At 38.6% G+C, this 13053-nt stretch overlaps 1 protein-coding gene across 6 annotated transcripts in view; it reads left to right on the top strand.

The window, feature by feature from the left end:
* The window catches only part of LOC137413539 (striated muscle preferentially expressed protein kinase-like), a 170696-nt gene that overhangs the window by 33896 nt on the left and 123747 nt on the right, over positions 1-13053 (top strand). For all 6 annotated transcript variants that reach the window (XM_078782519.1, XM_078782518.1, XM_078782513.1 and 3 more), the window contains 3 exons: positions 2087-2206; positions 2420-2524; positions 7158-7352. In XM_078782519.1, coding sequence (XP_078638645.1) covers positions 2512-2524; positions 7158-7352 — 208 coding nt within the window. In that variant the 5' untranslated portion in view covers positions 2087-2206; positions 2420-2511. The remainder of the gene's footprint in view (positions 1-2086; positions 2207-2419; positions 2525-7157; positions 7353-13053) is intronic.

Here is a 13053-nt window from a genome sequence, read left to right as displayed (position 1 = left end):
AGGACAATGACCCCAAACACACTTCAAAAAGCACCCAGGAATGGTTCAAGACAAAACGCTGGACTGTTCTGAAGTGGCCAGCACAGAGTCCAGATCTAAATCCCATTGAACACCTGTGGGGAGAAGGCACCCTTAAAATCTGTTAGAACTGGAGCAGTTTGCACAAGAAGAGTGGGCCAAACTGCAAGTAGAGAGGTTTCGGAAGCTCATTCATGGCTATAGGAAGAGCTTGACTGTAGTTATTTTGTCCAAAAGCTGTGAATGAAATGAATGAATGATCGTTTCAAGGCCATTTTTCCCCACTGGAGCGGGGGTTAGGCTTGTGGGCCCCATGACAACCATGATTCCCTGTTTGAGGCAATGTTTTTATGGCCTGATGCCCTTCCTGACGCCAACCCTTGGTCGCCTCTTATGATGCGCAGGGATACGGTGTACCTATTTTAAATCGGGGTACACACCGGGATCATTCATCCCAGCAAGCTGGTACTCAATTTGCCGACCTCGGAGGGATGACAGGCTGAGTCAACGCCCCTGGCGTTAATTCAGCGATCGACCGAGATTCGAACTCAGGATCCTAGGAATCCCAAGTCTGTGCCCTAACCGCTAAGCAAGCACCAGGCTAAGCCAACTTGTCCAAAGTCTGCTACCAAATATTAAGTCTGGCGTGTCAATCATTTTGTCAATGCCATTTCTTTTTATTTTCTGATTTAAAATAATATATTAAGTTCTGAATCAAAAACAAAGGTTCTGTAATATCAACAGTGAAATAAAGAATTGCGGAGACCAAATACTTTTGTCAATTTCAACGTATTTTAAAGAAAATTGTGAGTTCTTTGAAAAAAGTGCAAGGGTGCCAATCTCTTTGACCATGACTGTATGTATATTTTTACCCTCGCCTGAGGAGAGGGAATTGCATTCGAGACCGTTTGTTTGTTTGTCTGTTTGTTTGTCTGTCTGTTTGTTTGTCCGCACAAAATAAATATGATTTTCTCTGCAACCGTTGGTCCGATTGACAGGACATTTTCACCACAGGTGCATCTCCACCTTTATAAATTTTAATGACAATTATGACCTCATAGCTCACGTGGTTCGGCAGCCATCTTGGAAAAACCGAAAAATTTGCACCTCTATATCTCCCAAAGTGCTGAATCGAAAAAATTGAGACATGGCTCATTGTAAAGAACTCTCCATGGGGAACAAAATATGTTAATGATGATGTCATAGTTTCCTCCATTATGATGTCATAATTCGACAAGTACAAAACTTCATCATATAAAGATGAAATTTCTTGAGCGTCACGTAGGCCTGAATTGGTGGAGGTAAAAAAATGATGACATCATTCATCATGTGGTTCGGCCGCCATCTTGGAGAAACCAAAAACATTTGCACCCCCATATCTCTGAAAGCGCTGCATAGAAAAAATTAAGACATGGCTCATTGTAAAGAACTCTTCTTGTGGAATAACATCTGTTACTGATGATGTCATAGGTGCCTCCATTATGACATCATAATTTAATAAGTACAAAACTTCATACGATCAAGATGAAATTTATTGAGCATAATCTAGGAATAAAATAGTGGAGAAAAAAATAATGATGACGTCATCGGTCACGTGGTTCGGCCACCATATTTGTTTTAACACAAAAGCCTTAAAAACCACTGAAAATACATCCTGGCGAGGGTTTGCAATCTCTGATTGCTATTTCTTGTTATATATATAATGTACCAGTAGAGCCGAGAAACGAATTTTCAGTCCCCATGCTAAAGCTGCATACAGAGAAACCATCCCTATATAAAGGGAGGGGTGCTTTGCACCTCCCTTTGATAGATTTAAGGAACGAGTACATTTCAGGTGAAAAATAATGATCCAGAATCGAGTACTTCGATGAATTACAACAATGTTCGTCACTCGTCTATGTGTTTGTGTCACGAAACATAACCTGCCCGTTTGAAACAAATGTACTATCTTTATAATTGCTTTTTGAGTTGTAACATCAGTTGTTTGTGTGTATAATCTGATTACATTAATGGTTTTACGAAACAAATTCTGCTGGTTATCCAAGGCTGTAATTGTTTGTTTTACTAGATGGTGAGAAGCTGAGTCTTGTTCTTCAGTCTGCCTTGCTGTCAGATCAAGGTTGCTATCAATGTGTTCTGCGCAATTGTACGGGGAAGGCATCATGCCAGGGTCAACTACAAATCATCGGTATGCTTTTCTCTCTCTCTTTCCCCTTTGTCTTTATTTTCTCCTTCTCTCCCTGCTCAATTTGCTCAAACATGTAATGCGTAGATATTGCTTTTACTTCATTTATATTCCTATTTGCTGTACTTTCTTCTTTAAATGTGTGGTGTTCACCATTAAGGTTGCCTCGGGTAATATGCCTTTCTTGGTTTTACTCAAGTCTCTTCTCATTTAAAGCTGCTGTGCCAATCCCAATCGAAGAGGCACCATCAGTGAAGAGAGTGACGTGTGAAGACATTGTTTTGGCTTGGAAACCACCAAAGATTTTCATGGCTTTAACAGGTTTGTTTAATTTTTTAACGAAATTGATAAGCAAGTTCCAAATTGTCAAAAGCAGATAATAAACTAGAACGGCACTCGGTAGAGCGCGTACCTCCACCAGGCTAAACAGTTTATGTTTTGTATCCCACTGATAGGACGGATATGGATTTGGAGATGAACCAAAATTGAATTGGCTTGTTCTCCTCACCTACCCAACTCGTCCACAAAGTTTTATCATCACTCATTCACAACTTTTTGAAATATCATGTTATATATTGTTTTTGACTCCATCAATGATGAAAAATCATTTGAAATTCTCATATCCGGATCCAGATCTTCACCAAAGTCTAATCATATCATCGTCGCACACACAACCTGTCCACCAAATTTTGTCCGTCCACATCTTTTTGAGATATCCTGCTCACAGACAAACAAAGAAATAAACAAAGATGTCGTGCATACCACGATACTTGTGAACTTCAAATAAACAATAGTTTCCATGGAAACAGCAATTTGGTTATTTGGAAGATTTCACCTATTAAGTGCATTCACATGATGGAATGTTGTGCATGACAAATTTCGTTGATACATTTTCTAATATCCACATAAAAGGTGTTTTAGTAGTTTTGGATTGCATTTACCTTGACCTTTGACTAATTTTGAAGAGATTTTACGCACTTATACTACACATGCATACAAATTAGCTGTATAAGTTTCAATCTGATATCTTGAAAAATGATTGAGGTTTGGCAATAATAAAATCACACACACACACAAAAAAAATCGCATTTGATTATAATGGGGTGAAATACCAATGTACTGCCATGACATTAATTAATAATTAAAGATACCAATGTACTGCCATGACATTAATTAATAATTAAAGATACCAATATACTGCCATGACATTAATTAATAATTAAAGATACCAATGTACCGCCATGACATTAATTAATAATTAAAGATACCAATATACTGCCATGACATTAATTAATAATTAAAGATACCAATGCACTGCCATTACATTAATTAATAATTAAAGATACCAATGCACTGCCATTACATTAATTAATAATTAAAGATACCAATATACTGCCATGACATTAATTAATAATTAAAGATACCAATGCACTGCCATTACATTAATTAATAATTAAAGATACCAATATACTGCCATGACATTAATTAATAATTAAAGATACCAATATACTGCCATGACATTAATTAAAAATTAAAGATACCAATGTACTGCCATTACATTAATTAATAATTAAAGATACCAATATACTGTCATGACATTAATTAATAATTAAAGATACCAATGTACTGCCATTACATTAATTAATAATTAAAGATACCAATATACTGCCATGACATTAATTAATAATTAAAGATACCAATGTACTGCCATGACATTAATTAATAATTAAAGATACCAATATACTGCCATGACATTAATTAATAATTAAAGATACCAATATACTGCCATGACATTAATTAATAATTAAAGATACCAATGTACTGCCATTACATTAATTAATAATTAAAGATACCAATGTACTGCCATTACATTAATTAATAATTAAAGATACCAATATACTGCCATGACATTAATTAATAATTAAAGATACCAATATACTGCCATGACATTAATTAATAATTAAATATACCAATGTACTGCCATTACATTAATTAATAATTAAAGATACCAATGTACTGCCATGACATTAATTAATAATTAAAGATACCAATGTACTGCCATGACATTAATTAATAATTAAAGATACCAATGTACTGCCATGATATTAATTAATAATTAAAGATACCAATGTACTGCCATTACATTAATTAATAATTAAAGATACCAATGTACTGCCATGACATTAATTAATAATTAAAGATACCAATATACTGCCATGACATTAATTAATAATTAAAGATACCAATGTACTGCCATGACATTAATTAATAATTAAAGATACCAATGTACTGCCATTACATTAATTAATAATTAAAGATACCAATGTACTGCCATGACATTAATTAATAATTAAAGATACCAATATACTGCCATGACATTAATTAATAATTAAAGATACCAATGTACTGCCATGATATGAATTAATAATTAAAGATACCAATGTACTGCCATGATATTAATTAATAATTAAAGATACCAATATACTGCCATGACATTAATTAATAATTAAAGATACCAATATACTGCCATTACATTAATTAATAATTAAAGATACCAATATACTGTCATGACATTAATTAATAATTAAAGATACCAATATACTGCCATTACATTAATTAATAATTAAAGATACCAATATACTGCCATTACATTAATTAATAATTAAAGATACCGATATACTGCCATGACATTAATTAATAATTAAAGATACCAATGTACTGCCATGACATTAATTAATAATTAAAGATACCAATATACTGCCATTACATTAATTAATAATTAAAGATACCAATGTACTGCCATGACATTAATTAATAATTAAAGATACCAATATACTGCCATGACATTAATTAATAATTAAAGATACCAATGTACTGCCATTACATTAATTAATAATTAAAGATACCAATGTACTGCCATGACATTAATTAATAATTAAAGATACCAATGTACTGCCATTACATTAATTAATAATTAAAGATACCAATGTACTGCCATGACATTAATTAATAATTAAAGATACCAATGCACTGCCATGACATTAATTAATAATTAAAGATACCAATGTACTGCCATGACATTAATTAATAATTAAAGATACCAATGCACTGCCATGACATTAATTAATAATTAAAGATACCAATGTACTGCCATGACATTAATTAATAATTAAAGATACCAATATACTGCCATGACATTAATTAATAATTAAAGATACCAATGTACTGCCATTACATTAATTAATAATTAAAGATACCAATGTACTGCCATGACATTAATTAATAATTAAAGATACCAATGTACTGCCATGACATTAATTAATAATTAAAGATACCAATGTACTGCCATGACATTAATTAATAATTAAAGATACCAATGTACTGCCATGCCATTTGTACTTTAATATAACATGTATGACTAGAGCACCAGGAATCATGAAAACAAGTGGAAAACAAGCTTCAGAGAGACAGACTACCAGAGTACGAGTATGTTTTATACGAATAAAAAATAACAAATGTTAATATTTTCATCATCACTTCGAATAATAGTGCCTTTCAAGAACACCACAACAATTCAAACAAAAGGAGGTGGCAGCAGTATCTCAACTGAAATCTGTCAGACAGCATCTGGACCTCATCAGGCAGGCCTGGGTTGGCGGACAAAAGTAAATCTTCAAGCTTCACCACCCCATCTTCCTTTTATGTACCCGGCCTAGGGAACAAACATAAACGCTTTATGCCGAGGATACAGCAGCAAATCATTCGGAAAATATTTAATTTAATAAACACCGTTGAGGTGAGCTGCTTGATCTTGCCTTTCCTGGTAACTTTCGGCAAAATGTGGAATTTGTAACCTTGGGTTGTCCGATCCACTGCAAGTTCTGTTGGTCATTTCATTCAGCTGCAAGAAAGAAGCTTGGGGAATAGTACGGCTATATAAATGTTATTATAATGGAGCAAAGGTATATGGTTATGTGTGAGTGTATGTATGTATATCTGTGACCGAAACGTCTTCTTCTTCTTCAAATATATATAAACCCGAAAAAACACGGTCGGTGAAGCTGTGACTACATATCTTTTAATTACATATTGTTTGAATGTCGGTTGCATCCTGTCTATTAATTACGTAGTCTATTAATTACGTACTGTTGGAAAATACCTTTCGACCCTTTAGATTGCTGAGAACCCTTAGACCTCTGAAGACCCTTTAGGTCCCCGAAGATGTTTTAGACCACCAAAACCCCAAAAAACCATGAATACCCAAAAGACCCTGAAGACCCAAACCACACCAATGACCCGAAAGGACCCAAAAGACCCTTAAAGACCAAAAAGACCCTTAAAAACCAGATGACCGAAAAGACCTCAAGGACTCAAAATACCCCAAAGACCTTTAAAGACCAAAAATACCCCAAAAAGCCCAGAGGCCCATAAAGACCCTGAAGATCCGAAAGACACAAAGACCCCCAAGGATCATTAAAGACCATTAAGACCCCAAATACCCATAATACACTATAGACCCATTATACCAGGTTGGACCCTTGAACATTTAGACCTTTAAATCACTTGGACCTTTTCAGATTACAAAGAAATTACAAATAAATAATATCACTAATATTGCAAATACATTTGTACAAAAACATGGTTGTATTATGATTGATTGGTGTAAATCATGACAACACAGCAACTCACGTACAGTCAGGTATTTATACTCAGTTGAAACATTGTCCTCTGCGGTGACGACGTGTGTTGAGGCGAGAGCAGTGGGCCGATTCACGCTAGTACCTGAAATAAGTGTTAAAGTGTTTGGTGAGACATATTCGATTGGTGTCATTGATATTATTTGGGATGCTCCTAACCATTAGGCCCAAGTATGTGACATTGTGCCAATGGATGTTTAACATTAAAATTGATATTTCTTTGCATCCTAAGCTTTGACTTACCTTTTGATGAACAGCAGGCATCACCTATGCTGTGCAATACCAGGCAGATGGCCAAGGCCCATGGATTGTGTTGGCATCTCGTGTGGTGGAGACATCATACACAGCACGCTCTCTATGTCCTGGATCCCACTATCGCTTCCGCATCCTCTTGGTCACTCCTCAAGGATGCAGTAGCCCTTCACCAACTTCCGCACCATGTCTACTGCCAGGTAACAAAGTGGGGCCTCAGCATTCATCAAGAGGAAATGAGCTAAGAAAAGAGGTGCATCTCATTGGTCAGTTATCAGAGATAAACTTGCATTAAGAAGCGTTTGTTTATTACCCCGTGCACGTGAAGCATAAGCATTTGGTTCATGTCCGTCCATCCATCCATCCGTCCGTCAGTCCGTCTGCTGTCTACAAATGTGAGTATATGATCGAGGAACAACTTAAATTAAATAGAATGTTATATTTTGAACACGAATCGGAACATGAATCAGAAAACAAACCTGCCATTTAACAGTACTTTGTCTCTGAATTTGTCCTGAGGATGTGCTGAAAGGAGTGAGATTTTTGTTTTTTTGGGGTCTCCCTGCTCGGGAATCAAACAAAATCGAAAATCATTCCAAACAGAAAACTTGATGTTTTTAAGGATGTCATAAAGGACACATACAACAGGCACGAATAACTCATGTAACGTGTTAGATAGGGTGGTGTAATAGACGCTGCATAAAATGGCGGTAAAACCAGAATTAATTAATTTTTACGACATTTACAATCTTTATTTTATTTAAATTGAATTATATATATATATATATATATATATATATATATATATATATAATAATAATAATAATAGCGTAAGGACTCGACTTTGTTATCCCTTTTACGCCGCACCCAGTGACCCGATGCCCACGGCACTAATGGATTTACGATCTACGAACCGCACTCTTTGTTTATCACGTACAGACATACTCGAAAAATCTGAATTAGCCGACGTTGGGGCCCAAAAGCATCCGATTAACTGCCAATACGACGCCATCTTATGACGCCATCGTATTGGCGTCTGCTGGGCGAAGGCGAAGCAAGCCGTCCGCTGATTGGACAGTCGAGTGGTGTGAACATGGGTGGTGTGAACCAAATGGTCTTTTCATTCCCTTGAACATTTTAAATTAGGATATATAAGGAAATGTCTTTATCGTCATTTTAATAAAGTTAAATGGAGTGACGTTGTGATACTCGGGGTGCGTTGCATAAATCCTCGTAGCTCAGAGAGGTGTAGCAGGTGGCGAGACGTAAGGAAGCTTAAAGATAACGAGCTGAAACAGACGAACGATATGTCAATCCCTTTCTACACCGAATGGCAATAAAAGTATGAGAGCGGGAAGGCATGGCCTGAGCACTTCGAGCAGAGAGGACTGATTGGACTTAACTTAAAGAGAAAAAATTGGCGCTTAACGGAAGAAGAAGATCCCATGAGCGCTGCCGTCACTTATCGAGGTGTGTTGAGGTCTGAAGAGTTGAGGTGGTTTCTAGGAGCGATTTGTACCTTTTTACTGCTTGAGGTGAGTTCGGTTCGTGTTTTGTGACTCATAGATTTATTAATCAAAACACGGTCACAGTGGCGTCAGGCACTGTGACCGTGTATGTGACTCATATTCGCGATTACCACAGAAGCACATCGACGGGGAGTATCTATATAATAATAGCGTAAGGACTCGACTTTGTTTTCCCTTTTACGCCGCACCCAGTGACCCGATGCCCATGGCACTAATGGATTTACGATCTACGAACCGCGCTCTTTGTTTATCACGTGCAGGCATACTCTAAAAATCTGAATTAGCCGACGTTTGGGCCCAAAAGCATCCGATTAACTGCCGATACGACGCCATCTTACGACGCCATCGTATTGGCGTCTGCTGGGCGAAGGCGAAGCAAGCCGTCCGCTGATTGGACAGTCGAAGGCGACAGCAAGCCGTCCACTGAGTGGACAATCCCAGAGTGGTGCTATGCCGATTCCTATTACGAATCCATTCATTTTTCAAAAGTATATCATAGCGTTGTCATTTAAGTAGATTGCAATAAATACGTTGTTCATATACGCACTCTTCGTTCTCATCTTTCTTCCTAACTCTTACTCGGACAAGCAAATCCCCTATGCCATCCATAATGGTACACTCTATCCATACACCACATCCTCCCTTCCGTGGATGGATGTTCCATGGGTTTCGGCTAGTATATATATTATATATACTTGAACAATAGAACATAAATTGCCTCCTTATTACTTCCAATATTACCTCTTTTCCCCACCTGTGAAACCAACTTCCACTGTTCTATTTAATATCAATATGAACAATATGTTCTCTTCAATATCATTCTTCCCTCCAGATCTTCAAGACAGCTGTTCATCAGCATCTCAGATCATCCCCAATTAAAAACCACGATATTTTCTACCCTCGTTAACCCACCTCACCGCAATCCCTCCTCCTTCCAAATTTCCAGTTTTCCCTCCTGAGAGTTTCCTTCTGTATCCATCTTGTCCACACCATGCAAACTCTCCTGCCCCTCATTCCTCCCCACACCTATATTGTTTGTCCAAGTCTCCCTCTATTTTTTATATTGTTTATACTCTGAATTTATTGGCCTTGCACTCTGTTGTTGCCCCCACCCCAACCCAACTGTTACTTTCGTCCTGTTGTTTCCTGATCTGTTCAGTGTTCTAATATTAGCTCTTCCATGAGCACATTAATCTCAACGTTCCATGAACAAACATAATGTCTGTAAACCAAAGTGATGCTGATATGCGAAATTGGCATGACTGTCCAAAATGAAAATGGGAATTGGCATGCGAGGAATCCCAAGCAAATGGTGAGGTATTCATTGAGTCAGTCAGGAAATGCCACCGAATAAACATACAGTTACGATGGCTTAGACCTTCTTGGCACAGTCCCTTGAGTGCAATCAGGGTCCCCTAACAAACAACCAGGACCACAGGCCCCCTGGGGGAAAGTGATATTGCTCGTTATAACTAAACGTTGCCCAATAATGATGCCAAACCAATAGTAGGAGGACCAAAACTCCTCTAAAGCTGAGACCAAACTCTGCGGTCATACCTCCTCTAAAACGAGACCCAACTCTGTGGTCATACCTCCTCTAAAACTGAGACCCAACTCTGCGGTCAAACCTCCTCTAAAACTGAGACCCAACTCTGCGCTCACACCTCCTCTAAAACTGAGACCCAACTCTGCGCTCACACCTCCTCTAAAACTGAGACCCAACTCTGCGCTCACACCTCCTCTAAAACCGAGACCTAACTCTGCACTCACACCTCCTCGAAAACAGACCCAACTCTACGGTCATACCTCCTCTAAAACTGAGACCCAACTCTGTGGTCATACCTCCTCTAAAACGAGACCCAACTCTGTGGTTATACCTCCTCCAAAACTGAGACCCAACTCTGCGGTCACACCTCCTCTAAAACTGAGACCCAACTCTGCGGGGACACCTCCTCTAAAACCTAGACCCAACTCTGCACTCACACCTCCTCTAAAACTGAGACCCAACTCTGCGCTCACACCTCCTCTAAAACAGACCTAACTCTGCACTCACACCTCCTCTAAAACAGACCCAACTCTGCGGTCATACCTCCTCTAAAACTGAGACCCAACTCTGTGGTCATACCTCCTCTAAAACTGACACCCAACTCTGTGGTCACACCTCCTCTAAAACTGAGACCCAACTCTGCGGGGACACCTCCTCTAAAACCTAAACCCAACTCTGCAGTCACACCTCCTCTAAAACTGAGACCCAACTCTGCGCTCACACCTCCTCTAAAACTGAGACCCAACTCTGCACTCACACCTCCTCTAAAACTGAGACCCAACTCTGCGCTCACACCTCCTCTAAAACTTAGACCTAACTCTGCACTCACACCTCCTCTAAAACTGAGATCTAACTGCACTCACACCTCCTCTAAAACAGACCCAACTCTGTGGTCATACCTCCTCTAAAACGAGACCCAACTCTGTGGTCATACCACCTCTAAAACTGAGACCCAACTCTGCGGTCACACCTCCTCTAAAACTGAGACCCAACTCTGCGGGGATACCTCCTCTAAAACCTAAACCCAACTCTGCAATCACACCTCCTCTAAAACTGAGACCCAACTCTGCGCTCACACCTCCTCTAAAACTGAGACCCAACTCTGCACTCACACCTCCTCTAAAACTGAGACCCAACTCTGCGCTCACACCTCCTCTAAAACTTAGACCTAACTCTGCACTCACACCTCCTCTAAAACTGAGACCCAACTCTGCACTCACACCTCCTCGAAAACTGAGACCTAACTCTGTGCTCACACCTCCTCTAAAACTCAGACCCAACTCTGTGCTCACACCTCTAAAACAGACCCAACTCTACAGTCATACTGATCAGCCTGAATAATTTGGTGAAAAGGATAACGACTTCACCTTCTTCAGTGAGGAATAATATTTCAACGTCACTGCGAGATAGAGCTCTGCACTGATGGAAAAAGCTAAATAAATGCTGCCTGCATCCAAACACACAAGTGTAGCTCCAGATTAACAGAAGACTTGAAATGTAATGAATCGGAGCGCAGAGGAGAAGGAGACTGGTCTCTATTGACAAGCGTATTCTGACAAATTCTCCAGAAAAGACAAAAGTCAGAGAGACCACCGACCTGTAAGCGATGGTCTGGAAGGAATAAGCATTTCTGGCTAAATTAATTGGATGCTCTCAACAACGATTACACTCAAGCATTTAATGAACTCATCCAGAGAGAAAAGGCAATGGGTAAACGACATTGTGCAACAAATAAATAGTTATAAATTTCAAATTTGAAATACATATGCTAAATCATTATTTAAAAAAAATAATTGAAATGTGTTTTTCATCTATTAGAGCTGGGTTACAACGAGGTGGATGGAGGTTATGTTTTCACCCCTGTCTGTTTGTTTGTTTGTTTGTGAACAAAATATCTCAAAAAGTTGTGGACGGATTCGGACGAAATTTGGCAGAGATGTAGCGTATGTCACAAGCACGAAATGATTCGATTTTGGTGAAGATCCTGATTCGGATCCTGATCCGGCTACTAGAATTTTAAAGTGATTCTTCACCATTGTGAGATGGGGCCAAAAACTATACATAGCAGGATATCTCAAAAGGTTGTGCACGGATTTGGACGGAACTTGGTGTACCGATTGGGTGTCTGACAAGGACGATTCGATTCGATTTTGGTGAAGATATGAATATGGCTTCGGATATAATAATTCTTTAATTTTTTAAGTGATTCTTCACCTTTGGGAAATAGTGCCAAAAACTATACATAGCAGGATATCTCAAAAAGTTCTTAATGGATTTGGACGGAACTTGGTGTACCGGTTTGGTGTCTGACAAGGAAGAATCGATTCTATTTTGGTGAAGATCTGAATATGGCTTCGGATATGATAATTATTTAATTTTTAAGTGATTCTTCACCTTTGGGAAATAGTGCCAAAAACTATACATAGCAGGATATCTCAAAAAGTTATGGATGGATTTGGACGAAACTTGGTGAACAGGTTGTGTGTGTGACAAGGAAGAATCGATTCGATTTTGGTGAAGATCCGGATCCGGATCCAGTTAGTATAATTTTAAAGTGATTTTTCACCATTGAGTGTTAAGGCCAACCTGTCGGAGATATGTTCTCAGGTGCGGATCCAGGAATTTCAAGACGGGGGGGGGGGGCATGAAACTATAGCGCTGGGGTGGGGGGGGATAAAGGGGGGGTCAGGGGGTCCTCCCCCAGGAAATTTTTAAAAATTGATCGTCAGAAACGGCATTTCGTGCGTTCTTGGAAGTTTCTGCAGTTCCTTGTGTTCTTCCCTGGTCCAACTGTTCAGCAGATTCGCACCACCTGCACCCTCATCC

The sequence above is a fragment of the Myxine glutinosa genome, chromosome 7 (assembly GCF_964187855.1).
Source record: "Myxine glutinosa chromosome 7, kmMyxGlut1.1, whole genome shotgun sequence".
In the NCBI taxonomy this organism is placed as follows: Eukaryota; Metazoa; Chordata; class Myxini; order Myxiniformes; family Myxinidae; genus Myxine; species Myxine glutinosa.
This window is presented reverse-complemented; position numbering and strand designations above follow the sequence as displayed.